Genomic DNA, 16328 nt, shown 5'->3' with positions numbered 1-16328 from the left:
AGAGAATAGTTTAACCTGTCTTTGTCCACTTCATTTGTCCCATAAAATTTCACAAGCTCAGTACCAGAGCCAGCCACCAGACTGAGCATTTAATATTTTGGGGCAATTATTAGATTTGATTGGCATATTCAAAATTAGGATAAGCAAATCTATGTTTTGGTGATCTGATGGTCAAATTCCCCTCAAGGAAAGGCTGAGCTCATCATTTAACAGTATATTCTGTACCTTTCCCTAGTAGAGCTTTTATGAAATATCATTATGCTCTTATGCTCTTGATTACAGTCATCCATGCAGTAAGAGTTACCAAAAGATGCCCTCTGCTATAGGGAGCATTCCTTTATTATGATGAAACCCAAAGGACTAGTTCTGTGCTGGTTTTTGTGTCAGTTCCCTGTTTTTTTTACATGCCATTCTTTATTTTTAACTTTTTCTTCTATCTCATTGACCTCAAAAGCCTACAGGTTTGAATAGAAGGAGGCTCCTGTTTAAATTGGTACCACAAAGCACAGGTACTAATTGGCAGTTTCTGCACTGTGCAGCAACCTCAGCACTATAAAAGATGATACTTAGGCCACTTACTCATTTCTCAATCTGGCAACAGAGAAGCAAGGGGCAGCAGGTCAATTAGGACAATACTATGAGTAGTGGTAATAGACTTTCCGTACTGGGTTTTTGCCTTAACAAGTGGAAGGCAGTAGAGAGGACAGCCATGTGAAGCTGAAGGGCCAACAGACTTCCCAAAGCATTCCACCAATCTCTATAAATCTAATGACAACAAATGAGGGCTGCCAGCTATACAGCTGTGCAAATAGTCAGCTCTGTGGAACAACTGGAATCTTTCCTAAGCCAAATGCTGAAAACAGCCACCCTGGGGGAACAAGGACATTGAGCTCTCCAACATGGATGGGAAATGTTTTAATCAATAAGTTGCAGTCTGAAATAGGGGAAGAAGGAAAGATGTTATCAATGTCACTCATTTTAATCAATACTTGAAAGAAAGGAGTGATATTTCCCTGTATACAGATGCTGTTCTAAAACAGCAGCACTGAGTTCTAGACAGTCTTAAGTGGAAAACTCTGCTCTGGCTTACATGACTTGTTACATGATGAAGTAATGTGCTTTAACCCTGGAATAATAATGAGATATGCCCTTCTTTGAAGAAGGTGTCTTGCTGCAAAGCATACCCGCTCTCAGGAGTGCCTTCTGGGCTGCCGAGCTTTTCATCTCTCTCCTAACACAAAGCTCGGAGTTCTTGTGGGGGCCATGTGAGTAATTTAGTAACAGATGACAAATCGTGTGTGTCCAGAGAAGGGCAACAAAGCTGGTGAAGAGATGGAACACAAATCTAATGAGGAGCAGCTGAGCAGATGGGATGGTTCTGTCTGGAGGAGGCTCAGGGGAGATCTCATTGCTCTTTACAAGTCTCTGAAAGGAGGTTACAGCGAGGTGGATGTTGGCCTCTTTTCTGAGGTAACTAGAGACAGGATGAGAGATAATGGCCTTAAGCTGTGCCAGGGAGGTTCAGGTTTGATATTAGGATATTCTCAGGAAAAGTGGTAATGCTTTAGAACAGGCTGCTTGGAGAGGGGAAGGATGGAGTCACCGTCCCTGGAGTTGTTCAAGAAACGTGTGGATGTGGCAGTGAGGGACATGGTTTAGTGAGCATTAGGGGGACAAGTTGACGGTTGGACTTGATGATCTCATTTGTCGTTTCCAACCTTAATGATTCTGCGATTCTGTGCTTTCAGCTGCAGTGTGATTGCTGGGCAACAAGCAGTGGTTTGTATGCTGAAGATGAACTGAATCAGTGTAGAGGGCTGGAGTGCCCAAGAGAGGTGGTAAAAAGCCACCTGCAATACTGACACAGTTGGGGGAAGCGTTATTTTGTTCTCACCCTTTTAACCCATGTATTGCACTTGGCAAAGGCCAAGTTCTTGCTACAAGCTCTGGTATGGCACCATTATATCCTTTGCATTTGTTCTTAATGTCCATGTTGGCAACGGTTGTCAGTTTGCATACTCTTACATACATATACATACACACACACACACATATATACTATATATATGTGCATGTGTTCTCATTTTTCATAATTCAGGGTCAGCAGTGAACAGCAGGATAGGCTGGAGCTGCTGCAGAGGTGCCTGTGCAGTCTGTGTGGCTGCCACTGCACTACCTTCCTAGGGTGGCTGAGGTGAACTTGACCTTCTGAAGCAACACCATCAGTGCTGTGTAGACAGAACGGCTTTTCTGAAATCCTTTGTGCAAGAACAAAGCTTGCAAAGCTGGTCCTCAACCCACGAGGAACTTAATTTCAGATTAACACTTAGGATATCTCGATTTTTAATCATTTTCTTATCCATTCACACTCTCAGTCCCACCCGAGGACTGCCACCGATGTATGGGACAGCCGCAGCAGCAGGGGACGGGCAGTGTCCCCTTATGTATTTATTTCTTACTTATTATTTCTTCCATTCTTCCTAGTGGGCGTGAGGAAATGAGCGCCGCGTGAAGCAGCGGCAGCTGCACCGAGGGAACCGCGTGCGTGAGGCAGGAGCAGCAGACGCGATTACTTCAGAATTTATTTAAGGACCGGTGGAAACCACTGCGGCCGCTTCCAGGGGAAGTCCCCGGCTCCGAGCAGCGCCCATCCCGGCAGCCCCCCGGCATTCCCGGGCTGCCCCCTGCCTGGAGGGCGCTCAGCCACGCGCGGCGTTTCCGAACGCGCGCCGCCGTTCATGACACGCCTGGGCCGTTCAGATTATGGCAGATATTATCACCGCTTTGTCACGGCCGGATTACGGCTGATGATACGTTTTATTACGCTGCGTATCCGATTAGATGAGATGTACAGCCGTTCGCCTCAGCGCTCGAAATCACAGAACACGCGGAGCTGGGGAGCTACCGCCGCCCCACACACGTATCGCCCGGCTCCGGCGGGTGGCAGAGCCGGGTCTCCCCACTCCGGCGCTGTGGGGCGGCGGTGAGCGGCGCTCTGGGAGCTCCTCTCTACGAAGCTGCACGCCGCCTTCACTTCAGATCGTGCAGTCATGCGTGAGTGTGGACTTGAGTCACTCACGGAGGCATAATTAGCCAGGGAGCTACTGAAGAACCCGAGCAGCCGGATATCGCTCCGTTAAGTGTAACAAAAGATGAGAAATAAAAGAAAGATGCTTTCGCCCCGGCCCCTCCCCCCGCGCTGTCTCGCCTCCAGCTGCAAAGATGCTGTTGCTTGAAAGAGGCTGCTGGAGCTTTAAGAGCCGCTCCCCCCCCGTTTGCCTCTGACAATGGTCTGAGCCGAGCTCTGCTTCTCAAAGCAAAATTTGTAATATGCCATTTTTCCTATGGATGCTTCTCCTCCTGGCTGCTGACGAAGTGACCGAAGAAAATGCTGAGGTGCCGATCAGCCTGTCGTGCCGGAGGACGAGCGAGAGGGCTGAGGGTTTCTCGGAGCAGCGCCGGTCTCACCATTGCTAGGAAGATGGTCCGGGAGTGCTCGGCTGCGTGAGTCCCCGCTCGGAGCCGGTGCAGACTGCGGTTATTATTGATCGAGTGCAATAGCAGACGCCGAAATAAAAGACACTAGGTACCGAACCCTTTATTTCTGAGCCAGACATTCCCTCGTTAGCACCCACACCCTCTGGCAGGTGAGGTGCAAACGCAAAAGCTTGCGATCTGCCTCTTGCTGCATGTGTTGTACGATTTAAATGTGTTTCTGTGATGGGAGTTGGGGAATTTCAGAGTAAAAATCATGAAGTCAACTTCTTTTTTATTTTTTTATTTTATTTTTTTTTTTAATATATATGTATATAGATATATAGATAGATATAATGGAGGGAGATGTGTGGTCGGAAGGATGTTAAAGAACACAGTTGGAATGAGTCCTTTCTGTAAGGTGCTGTTGATGATCACCCCTCCTGTGTAGAAGTGCAGGATGCTTCTGTTAAAGGTGATATCATAGCTTAGTGAAGGCTGGCAGGTAAGGAGTTAACTAGGAGGAGGAATATGTGTGTAATGCAACTCAGACAATAGGAAGGATTTTCCTTATGGAATTACGCTGTGCTGCTTTAGAGCAATTTTGCTGAGAATGTTTGAAAAGGCATTTTCAAATTACAGAAAGATCTGGTTTTATCATGCATGTATTTAACCATCTGGGGGAAAAAATAATATACCAACAGAGTGTATATGTAAAATATCCAGAATGATCCAATGAAATGAGTTTTCAAGCTGATGTCACTATGGACAGGCTAGAATATACGGTAGTTAAATTTCCACTTCTGTTTCTTGCAGCAAAATTATAAGTAACTTGAAATGACTCCTCAACCTTGGTGTGCAAATCAAGCAGCTGAGTATACAGAAAACGAGCTTTTAAAACCAATGATAGACAAAAAGATGAAGGAATAAAATTAGATTCACATCTGAGGTGATAGCCTTCAAGGTGAGCAAAATGCATGCTTGCCGAAGAGCCTTTGTCAGGCAGAAGCCAAGTGTTATTGTGTCTTCTCATTCTCAGAGCTTATCCCATTGAAGGAAGTCTGACTGGTAAATTACTCCCAGTCTACATGAGAGCATAGAGATGTATGTTACTGCATTCACTTTTTAAAAACTAAGTATTTCCAGACTCTTGGACAAACAAGAGATGTCAAATAGGGTGGGGTCCAATGAGAAGAAAGAGGACAAATTTGTCATTTGGCACCTTTATAGCTCATTACCACAGATAATTCAAGTGGTTTTAGAAAAAGTCAGTACTGGGGATGCACTTTCAAACCTGATTCATACATGGTTATCATCATTTGTAGATAGAAGATACATGAGGATTGCTACCAGTTCATTTGGTAATGCTTCATATGGTGACTAACTAGGGGTGGGCATATACTATGCTACTGGCAGCAATTTTTGTCCATTCACTCATCTGGATATGTAAACTGAGCTGCAGAATTTGTAATTGAGTACTCAGTTCAGTCTTGATGGAGACATCACTCTCCTAACACTATACATTGGCTGCAACCTGAAAAATCTTTAATGAAATGACAGCGAACCACATTCTTTTCCCCTCTCACAAAGCAGATCACTTCAAACAGTGGTTGCTTTTTTTCAGTTAAATGCTGGTTCTTTGATTTCTTGTAATATTGTAGGCACTGGTCTAATAACATTCGACAGGCTCACTGGTCAAACATAACGTACATTTGTGATTTTTATGCTGCCTTTTGGAGTTAGTAAAATGTCAGGTTAATGGCTTGCCTTCACTAGTGACTTTCAACCATCTTTTTAGATAGATCCACGCTCACTGACATTCCTGACAGTGTTGCCATGAACTTCAGCAGTTCTTGCATTAGTCTCTATGCAAATGATTGGAGAAAAGACTGAAACAGGAACTAGTCAACCTGGGATAGATTTTTCCACACATTTTGTAGTAGATATACAACAGATGAGGAAGAGAGTGTACTTAGAGAACTTTAACGGGCTGCTTCATAGTCTGCCATTGTGTATATGTGATTATGATACGTGATCATTTCAGGTCTGCAAATACTATTTAAAATAAGTCCTTAGATTTCAGTTAGCTTATTTGCTTCCAATTAAAAGAATTCTAAGAATACTACGTTGCCTGAGTGTAACTTGTTTTCTAGGGGGCATGTATGTGCTTGTATCCTGCTTCTTCTTCAAAACCTTGTCAGAGGTCACCAAGATAGTTGTAAGGTGTTATGTGAGTTCAGTTAGCTATTGAAGTCTCTCAGAGTTTAGAGCTCCTGGTGTTCTTCCTGAGCAAGGGAGTTGTCATGTCTGCTCTGTATCTCCTAAAGAATGTACAAAAGTGTTTGTGTATTAATAGTAAAATAATGATGATTGAAAAAAAATGTATGTTATATGGAGGGATTGTTTTACTTCCACTTAGAGTGTCTCATAAAAAGTGCAAACTTTTTTACTGCAGAGATAATGAGTTCAGTATCAATGGGGTTTTTGTTTTTCTTTTTATAGAAATGCACATTTAGAAAGTCTTCCTTTGGTTGACTTGGATCATTCAAGTGTAGTCTTAACTATGCTTGTCAGGCAGGTCAGGCTTTTTATTGTGAAATAACACACTTTTCTCCTTTGATTAAGAGATATATAATGCATTTAGGTATTAATGAGGCAACTGTCATCCTTTCCCTTCATTCCTTTTTCTTCTTTGCAGTACTGACTGTGGAGAAGTAATGCACGGAATAATTTACATGAAGGATTATTTGGTTTTCATCAAACTCTGTGGTCTTGAAGATACAGGCCAGAAGGGTTTAATCTACTATTTGTAGTCCTTACATACCCACGGAAACAAATTCTAACTCAATCAGTGATCTTTCTGGTATGCCTGTGTACCCTTATATATAACTCAGTGTACTGTCAGTCATACACAGAAGGAGCAAGATGCCATTTGTCCTGTTCCTCAACTGTTCTTGAGTAACAAGATGCTTAATGAAGGTCTTCATTATCCCCTTCCATTCCTCCCCCGACTTCTTTTCTGGCTTATTTTTCTAGGGGCAACTGCATGCAGTTCTCCACTGCCACAGAGCTGCATGGACTCGCTAGATAGATGGCTGGGCACTGCTGATGTAATTAGGTATGATTTGAGATATCAAGACAGGAAACTAAGCTGGATGCCTAAAGCAGACTTTCTCTACCCTTCATCTGAACAGTGTTGGCACAGAAGCCCTTAGTAAATAACTTCAGTGGGAGTTTACTCAGCCTGCAAAGCTGGCTCCTGATAGCTGGCTACAAACTTCTGAGTTTATTCCATTTAGCACCAGGTATCCTTTTATTTTGAGAAGTAACACCATATTTCTTTGTCCAGAGGATTCTTATTTTTATTTATGTTTTTGGGTTTGTTTCTTTTAAGAAAGAATGTCGTTGGGAAGTTTGTTAGGTTTCTTGGTTTTTGTTTTGTTTTATTTTCTCCTGATCAAAATATGTATTCATATATTGATTTCTCTTTAATGGCACAGTCAGAAAACTTCCTAAACGTATTGAGTACCTCATGCCTTTATACATATTTTAAACATCGACAAGATAGCAAAGCCTTAAATAAGAAAAAAAATCATGTTTGAATTTTGGGAAAAATATTTTGTTATTATTTATTATATTTGCTGTTTCTCATGATTTCCAAAAGAGTGTATACCTATTAGCTATTGCCACTTCTTACATAGGTGTTCCCCTGCCTACCTGGGCTTCAACAGCATTTTGATATTCTATTTTCTTTTTCATTGCTTGCTTTACAGTGATTCAGGTAAAAGATGTAAAGCATTACAATCTTTCTTCAAGCCTTTTTGTTTGTTTGTTTGAGATATTTGAATGATAAATAAAGCCAGAAAGTAAGTAGAACTATTAGAAGCTGAGCAACAAGACTTTTCAAATTCTAAGTTTAAACTATTAAGAAATAAGGTGTTTTATGATCCACTGTAGTACTTTAGTTTATTCTTCTTGTGCATGTTTTCTTACAAAGAGCAGTTACTGATATTTTCTTTATTTTTGTAAATGGGACTGAAGCATAGCTGAGCTTTATTTTTTATTCATTGATGGCAATTTTGTTTACTTTTTGTAGAGGTCTTCTAAGTACATTGAGTCCCACATTCTCTACAAGGCAGGCCCCGCTAACAAAATCAGGAAGGTTTTATTGTGAGAATGCAATGAGATGAGCTACAGAGTGGGGTTTTTTGTTTCTTTTTGTGTTTGTTTTTAGATTTATTTCATATTTTCCATCAGCTTTATTTAAATATATATTAAATATCAGAATATCTCCAGAAACATGGATCATTCAGAGTGGAAGGGACCTGCAGAGATTGTTTGCACCAACTCCTTGCTCAGTGCAATGCCAATACCAGAATAAGATCAGAGTAAGGTTGTTTGAAGTAAGCTTGGAAAACAAAAAGAAAATTCAGTTATTATTTTACATTTCTGAAGTTTAGAGCAGATATTTATGCACTCCAGTTTTGCTTATATTGCATCACATTACCTGAAAATTAGAACAGAATTTACTTTGCAATTTAGAGTTGTGCTAATGCGATCAAGTGCTCTCTTTGGCAAGGGAGAAGGATCTCAAAATATTGGCTGGTAAGCACAAAAAGAAAATAAGGAATAGCCAGATGTCAGTGTATGACTGTATTTGTTCTGTTCAAGAGGCATGGTTTAGAAAATCAAGATCTATCAGCCTAACCAGTCTTTGAAGCTGTTAAGATTGGAAATTAAAAAGAGAGTTTAATGATGGTCTATACTTTATCCTGCTGAGTTCTGTTCTGAGTGGAATTGATAATCTTCATGGATTAACATAAAATATATACTTAAGACAAATATCTGCTGTACATGCATGAATCTAAATCCAGTAAGTCTGGATGCTTTCATCCTGCCCATACAAAAACTAATTCCTGCATGTATAATTAAATGTATCTTTGATATATCAAAACTTACGTAAACTCGCAGATCTGCCACAAAAATACATGTGGCACACTAGGTCTAGAAGTGGGCCTACCAATTATTCTGAGGCTTTGAGAATTGCATCCTTGAATGTGGCTCTGTCTCCCTCCAAAAAACAGTTGAAAAATTCTTATATATTTCACAGGCAGAACGACTATTTTGGGTTATTTTGCTAGGAAGATCACTTAACATGTTTAATATTTGAAATCCTTCTTGTATAAGATACAGCTTAAATCCACTTGATGGTGCTGATTGATGGCAGATTATCTTGACTATGATCATGCAGCATGTGTGGGAACAACAAGGGATCAGACATAGCCAGAATGGGTTCATGAAAGGCCAGTCCTGCTTGTCCAACTTATCTACTTCTACAACCAGGTGACCTGCCTAGTGAGTGAGGGAGGGAAAGGCTGTGGATGAAGTCCACCTAGATGTTAGCAAAGCTTCTGACTGTTTCCCACAGAAGCTGGCAGCCTGTGGCTTGGAGAGGTGTACCCTTTGCTGGGTGAAAAACTGGTTGGAGGACTGGGTCCAGAGAGTGGTGGAGTTAAATCCTGCTGGTGAGCAGTCATGAGTGATATTCCGTAGGGATCAGAAGTGGAGCTGGCCCTGTTTGATAGCTTTGTTGATGATCTGTGCTAGGAGACCGAGTGCACCCTCAGTACATTTGCATATGACACCAATCTGTGAGGAAGGATTGATCTGCCCTGGGGATAGGAAGACCTTTCAGAGGAATCTGTGAATAGGCTGGATCTATTGGCTGAGTCCAGCTGTATGACAGCACAAGACCAAGTGCTAAGTTCTGTATTTGGGTTGCAAAATCCCCTACAGGCTTGGGGCAGAATGGCTGGAAAGGTGCATGAAGGAAAAGGTTCTGGAGTGTTAGCTAACAGCCAGCAGAGTGCCCAGGTGGCCAAGAAGGCCAATGGCATCCTGGCTTGTATCAGAAATAGTGCAGCCAGCAGAACTAGGGAAGAGATCATCCCTTTTTATTTGGCACTGGTGAGACTGCACCTTGAGTATGCTGTTCAGTTTTGGGCCCCTCACTACAAGAAACACAATGATGCTTTGGAGTGTGTCCAAAGAAGGGCAACAAAACTGGTAAAGAGTATGAAGCTCAAGTCTTATGAGGAGTAGCTGAGAAAGGTGCAATTGTTTAGTCTGGAGAAGAGGCAGCTCGGAGCAGATGTTACTGCTCTCTACAACTACATGAGGTTGTAGTAAGGTGGATGCTGACCTCTTTTCACAGGTAACTAAAGATGGGATGAGAGGTAGTGGCCTTAAGTTGTGCCAGGGATGGTTCAGATTGGATTTTAGGAAAAAATTATTTTCAGAAAGTGGTGAGGTATTGAAACAGGAAAGTAATGGAGTCACCAGCCATGGAGGTCTGCAAGAAAAGGGCAGATACCACACTCAGTAACATGGTCTAGAGCAATCACAGGCATGGGCTGATGGTTGGACTAGATGATCTTAATGGTCTTTCCAACCTTAATGATTCTATGATTAACTCAGATTTACTGTCTGTGATTCGTGCATAAAGAGCAGGTAGTTACAGTGATGCCTTTTGTCTTCAGTCTGTGAAATATTTCAATTGATTATATTATGAAACTGGAAAAGAAAATTGTTCAGGTTTGGGGTTTTTTAATTACCAGCTTTAGGTTTAAAATTCAGTTACTTAGACTGGAAATCAAAAGTTGCCTTCTTCCCCAGTTGGAAATGTATAAATATGATTTAAACTACTCAGGATGTGACCACGTAAACTATCAGACCTCACTGTTCATAGCAATACTGGTTTTGGTTTTTGTTCAATGTGGATTCCTCAACAGTTTCTATCTGTATTGTGGTTGTTTCTCTATGTGCTTTTGGTGCGTGCAAACTAAATTCCTTTTGGCTATAATTAAACTGGAAGCTTGCTCTTAAAACTAATGTTCTGACCCCATGTGTGAACCACATCATCATGTGGTTAACTGAGGGTTGACTAATACATGGCCACCATCCGAAGGCTCTGGAAACTCCACAAACTCATACAACTCCCTGACGTGATTCATTTGCTATATAAAGAACCAGACGTATATGCGTTCTCCTCTGTGTCCTTAGCTGCCAATCTTCTACTACTAAATTGTGATCAGTCTATTTGCTGAAACTTCCTTCTCTATTTACTTTTGTCAGTGCAATGTCCTTTCTCTGTTTAACCTGCCCTATATTTTGTTGCAGAATCCCTCCTTTTGTCTTTTCTTTTTTATTTTTTTTTCCATTTTCCCCTCATCTTTCTAAAATTCTTCAAGTATTATTTTTATTCTTTTATTCTATCAAGCAGAAAATAAATAAAGAGTGCAATGAGATCCTGGGGCTTGAGCATGGCTGTGTTCTTAAACACGTGCTAGAAGAAGACCAGTGTTTTTTGGGAACAGTGTTAAATGGTGGCAGCCTCAGAACACTGAAAGCATCCCATTTATGGGCAGGTATAAGAGTGACAAATGCCAGATAAAGGGTTGTTGGTTTTTTCTATTGTCTGTTTGTTTTAAAGAAAAGAAAATAAAAACAATGCTTTTATAAAGGCAAAGAACGATTCAGGACAGCACTGCATGTCTTTATTAAATGAAAAAAATACAGGAAATCTTTTGGAAACCCCATAATAAACCTGAGGTTATTTGAATTTTTTTTACTGCTTTCTGGGTTGATGCAGAAACACCCTAACGAAGGACATTCCCTTCAGAGTTGTTTTAGGCTTCCCACTGTTGGCTCCTGCAAAAGATCTATGTGCAGGGCTCCCCTTTTCCCCCCTCCTCACCACTGCAAGATCAATACACTCTTTCTTTCTCACCCTGCTGGCACTCATGATCTGGCCAAGGTTAGCCTCCTGCGTTTCAATATTTTCCTCTGAGCTGAACATGGGAAAAGGGAGAAGATGCATATAGTTCCGGTGGAATAATGGCATTGATCTCCAAACAATGAGAAAGCAATGTACATCACCAGTCTGAATGCAAGACCTGCTGTACCTTTTAAAGATTCTCCTGGGACTTTGAGCTGTGGGAGAAAACTTCTAAATAGTAACTGCCTACATCAAGATCTGCCCACCTGCTCCCTGCCATATCTGCGGTCTTACTCATAGCCCAAGTTAGTTACTTGTGCCACTCAGACTAATGCAGCACAGGTTTTCAAAACAGACACACTGCATTGTCTGCTCCCCTCCCTAAACACAGGAACTTACAGGAAAGTATGTTGAAAGCCTGTAGATTCCATGACTGTCCCACAGCTATGTGTATATGTTAATTCCCATATCCCCAAAATGACTATAGGAGATTTTGTTTTGTAAAAAGTACTAAGGTAGCAACAACTGTCTGCACAAAGACTTTATTAGCTGTTCACCTCAACACTCCAGCAAGTGTGAAGATTGGACTGTGCATACCTTGCCATTTAGACCATCAATTTCATCTGCGTATAAAGGACACTGGATGTGAGAGCTTATCTGTGAAAATCCACTGGAGCAGCAAACATGTTCCAAGGGATGTGATGGGTCACATTTGACTTATGATCTGAGTCACAGTCCTTGATCTGCATTTGAAGAATAAGCATGCAGAGACCTTAGTCTCTGAACACTTGGTAAATACTGAAAAAGTATGACCTAACAGAAAGGGGCAGATGGCCTTGGATGTTTTAGTTCTCCTTTTGTGCACTGTCAACTTGTCAATCCCAAAGTGGTTAGTGCGAGTGGGGCCTGGGTGGAGAGACTCCAGAGGGTGATGACACTTGGCATGAGATGTGCTCCCACAACATTGCACAAGGACCAAGCTGACAAAGTACTGCTGGTAGTACCACTTCTCCAGATTTGCATGGACTGTGGACAAAGCAGTTACATCAGGAAGAATTCCCAAAATCTTTTGTTTTTTTGCAGACAAGTTGAAGTTTATTTTGCTGGTGAAGCTGCAGAATTTAGTACTACACCTGTGTGGTGCCTCCCAGTGCACACAATCTGTATTTGAAAGACAGAATGACATGTTACCTGAAGATCAGTTTGTAGTCATGCAAATGCTTTTAAGCATATAGCTGCTTATGTTGATGGAGGCACTGATGTGTTAATGTCATCTCTGTATGAAAGGACATTGTGGTGCTTCCTAATGGAGTCTATAGTTTAAGAGAGGCAAAGGCTTCTGGGGTTGAAAATTTTGAAATTCATGAGTAATGGAGATATTCAGCATTGGATCAGGAAGTCCCAAGTAAACTTACCTGGAGACGTGAAGCATCTATTGTTTTGAGACAGTATCTGCTTCTCTTGCACCTAATTAATTGCTGAAGTGAATAATAGCCACAAATAGCTTTCACCTTGCCGCCATTCCAGACAGAGGATCAAGACTGATGTGAAATAACATCAGTGAAGATATTGCTTATGAAAGCTATGCTGTAGTAGCCAATAATTCATGCTGAAATACCAGTGTTTGGTGTGAATTTTGTTAGTTATCACATCTGCTGAAGAAATGAAAATACTATTAAATTCTACATGAGCATTTTGAATGTGGCTGAGACCAAATAATCACAGTGAAGCTGTTATTTTACCATAGCACAATCATAGCAAATCATAGCAGCAAGCAATATTAGCACAATAATTGATTTTTTTTTTTAGCGATGGTAGGAAAAGCAGGAAGAGTTAGTTACCTTTAATGAACTAAGTAGTGTCTTAGCTGGTCTATTCCCTGTGTATGGGAGATCTTTATGTCACATTCTGTAACTATTTTTTCATAAATTTCACTGTCAAAAATTCAATTTTCGTACTTTGGAAAGCAGGCCGGATTTAAGAATATGTAGAATGTTTCAGCCATAGTACTGAGGCTGTAAAATTATGATGATCTCATATGACGGCACACCTAACAAAGGAACATGCATTTTAGACAAAGTTGAGGTCTATAAGGTCCATAGAAAATATGTAAGTAAAAGGTTTTAACTTCCACTAGTTGGGTGGAAAGCACCTTTGTCCCACTGGCTGAGATAAAAAGGCTTCCAATAAAAGAATTTTCAGAAATTCATGCTCAGCTATGTAAAAATTGTCTCTTGTACTTAGTCATACTAGAAAACCAACTTCTGATTCTTCAGGTGCCTTTCTGTTTTTCCAGTAGATACCATCTATTGCAAACATTTTGGGGATTGTTTTTATTTATCTTACTCTTTTATTTTTTTCCCCTGTCTGCTAAGAGCAGCTGTATAGAAACTTAAATTTTGAGACATAACTGATGAATGGGACCAAGTGATACTATTTGCTCTGATTTGAACTGCATTTAGGAAACATACAGCGATTTTCTCCCTACTAACTCAATTTGCATAAGATATCATACTGATGATAATTAGTAGAAGGTTTCTGGTTCTTGACCTCTTACTGAACAAACTCACTAGAGAATATTTTTTCCCTGAGGGTGGGAATAACTAGATAGAAAAAAATAGATTAACCTGGAATTGTTAAGGCAGCATGATACTGGATCAATGGTTAGCCTGAGCTGTACTGTAGAAGTGCCTAGAGCGGGACAAAATCCAGCAATTAATAGCAGCTATTGGCATCAATACCAACAATTCAGCAATGGCATTAAGTAAGAGAGGGAGACTGCAATTGCAGAGGAAGTCTTTTCTGTCATTATAAAAGAGTATTTTTTGCAAAGCTATTAATAATTTAAAATACCGTGTTATTCTCCATCTCCTTCCAGTCCCTCTTCCTTCAGTTTAGGAAACACATTCAATATATTTACTGCATGGAATTAGTCACTGTATTTACTCGCTGTCTATTGACCATCTGATTAATATTGAAAATACAAAGTTGAGATGAGGGGACAATGAAATAGTCTACTAATTGTGTCCATGTGACAGAGTTAATTCCTCTTATGAAATCCCCTCTTCGTTTACCTACTGAAAAGCTTTTTCTTGATTTGTATTTTTTAAAGAGATGATGTGCGAAGTGATGCCTACGATAAATGAGGACACCCCGATGAGTCAACGGGGGTCCCAGAGCAGTGGCTCGGACTCGGATTCTCACTTTGAGCAGCTGATGGTGAATATGCTGGATGAAAGGGACCGTCTCCTTGATACTCTTCGGGAGACACAGGAAAGCTTGTCACTTGCACAGCAACGCCTACAGGATGTCATCTATGACAGAGACTCCCTTCAGCGACAGCTTAACTCTGCACTGCCTCAGGTATGTAGCTTATAAAGATCTTTTCAGGTTCATCAGTTTTCTGGTTAATGTCACTGACTTTAACCCTAATCAGTATATATTGCTTGAGGGTCAAATTCTGCTCTCATTGAGGTCGGCTGCAGAACTCCTATGGATGTAACAGAACATGGCTTGTTCTCCATGGGACCTGTTTTCTTTTCAAAGTTGTGAACAGGAGCAATGCTGTTGTCTTCAAGGAGAGCAGGATGAAGACCTATAGCTACTGATTCTTTTGGCTGTTGCTCTAGCATTTACAACAGATTAAGAGCCATTTAAACTAAAGGTCTAATGGGGGGAATAAAGAAAAGAGAATGAGGAACTTTCCTACAGACTCTATCACAGATAAGAACTTCTAACTAGCATTAGAGCAAATAAAACTAGCTTACAGAGGTTAAATAAGGTATTGCACACAACCAGAAAACCAAATGTTATCTTTTATTCCCTTTAAAAATAGTTGTAGGAGTATCATTTTATAAAATTACTTTTTGTGGTTTTTTTTTCTTTTAGGAACTGAAAATGCATTCTTTCAGTTAATACTATGATGTTATATTTTAGCATTTTATTCCAGAATAAAATCAGTTTCACTAGAGTTAAATGTAAAAATACATCTTAGTTCAGCCAGCATATCTACCTTGAGGTTGGAAATAAATCATACGTCAAAAAGCATTTTCCTCAATGTTAATTTCTATGCATTGTCCATCTATCACTTGCTAGAGGACCTACTTGTAACCAGGAGAGCCTAGGCAGACTTGTCTGGGCAGAGTTGCGTACCTGTTAAAAAATGGCAAGTGAGAAAGGAAGACAGAGGAAGCTGTGTGGTTAGAAGAAGGAGGTGGTGAGGATTAATCAAATCAGTAAGAAAGTCATTGAAGACAGTAAAGGAAAAAGGCACTCACTGGGGCTGGAAACAGAAACAGTTGCTTAAGAATATTGAAATACCTTGGGATAGGCTTAAAAAGAGAGACTGTAATAATTTGAAGTTCTGGTTTTTCACCCCAAGCTTTATCCTCAGGCAAGAAATATGACTTCACTTGACTTGGGTCAAACAAAAATGAGCATCAGTGATCCTGATATGCAGGAAAATCAGTTTGGTTTTGTCTAATTTGTAGGCAGTAGACCTTTTCTACAGATGTCTCTTCATAGAAGAACTAAAAACAAAAACAAACAAACTAACAACAACAAAAAAAAAAAAAAAAGGCAAAAAAACCCCAAACATCATAGATTATTTATTCCAAGAGTTCTTGCTAGTAATCTGAAGAAGGGGTTCTGCATTTGTGAATCCTCCCATTCAATGTACTGCTTAGCACACAGGCACTCATCTCTGAGCCTGTAGTGACGTATTCTCATTGAGTACAAACAGGTGTCTGATCATTAATGCTTCTAATGTGCCTCACAAAAGCAGAACTCCTAAAATCTAGGGGACTAACTAAGGAAAGTCATTTTCAGCAGAGCATGATTCCATACCTAAAAGAAGCAGAAACCGTAAAGAACTACAACTAGAGCATGATGTGATTTTAAACAGGGTTCTGAATGCAGGTGAATACTACACTATCACCTAGCATTAAGGTCACACGCGTTTCAGGTAGCATTCACCTGTAATATATATAATATATACACATAAGTAGAGATGCAGTTCTCAGGAATGAGGAACTCTTGTACTGCTTTCAGTTTAAAGTGGAACTGGATTTTTTCCAAT

The 16328-nt window shown here is 40.5% G+C and overlaps 1 protein-coding gene across 6 annotated transcripts in view; it reads left to right on the top strand.

Annotated features, from left to right (window-relative positions):
• The first annotated feature begins 3085 nt into the window (after nt 1-3085).
• Nucleotides 3086-16328, top strand: part of PPFIA2 (PTPRF interacting protein alpha 2) — a 286892-nt gene continuing 273649 nt past the window's right edge. For 4 of the 6 annotated variants that reach the window (XM_072355420.1, XM_072355392.1, XM_072355401.1 and 1 more), the window contains exons 1-2: nt 3086-3586; nt 14364-14614. In XM_072355420.1, the coding sequence (XP_072211521.1) occupies nt 14366-14614 (249 nt within the window). In that variant the 5' untranslated portion in view covers nt 3086-3586; nt 14364-14365. Of the gene's footprint in view, nt 3648-14363; nt 14615-16328 lie in introns of all 6 variants that reach the window. The other 2 variants (XM_072355410.1, XM_072355381.1) reach the window with 2 other exon arrangements.

Source organism: Excalfactoria chinensis, chromosome 1 (assembly GCF_039878825.1).
Source record: "Excalfactoria chinensis isolate bCotChi1 chromosome 1, bCotChi1.hap2, whole genome shotgun sequence".
Lineage (NCBI taxonomy): Eukaryota > Metazoa > Chordata > Aves > Galliformes > Phasianidae > Excalfactoria > Excalfactoria chinensis.
The sequence above is the reverse complement of the archived record's forward strand: the minus strand, read 5'-3'. Positions and strand labels throughout refer to the sequence as shown.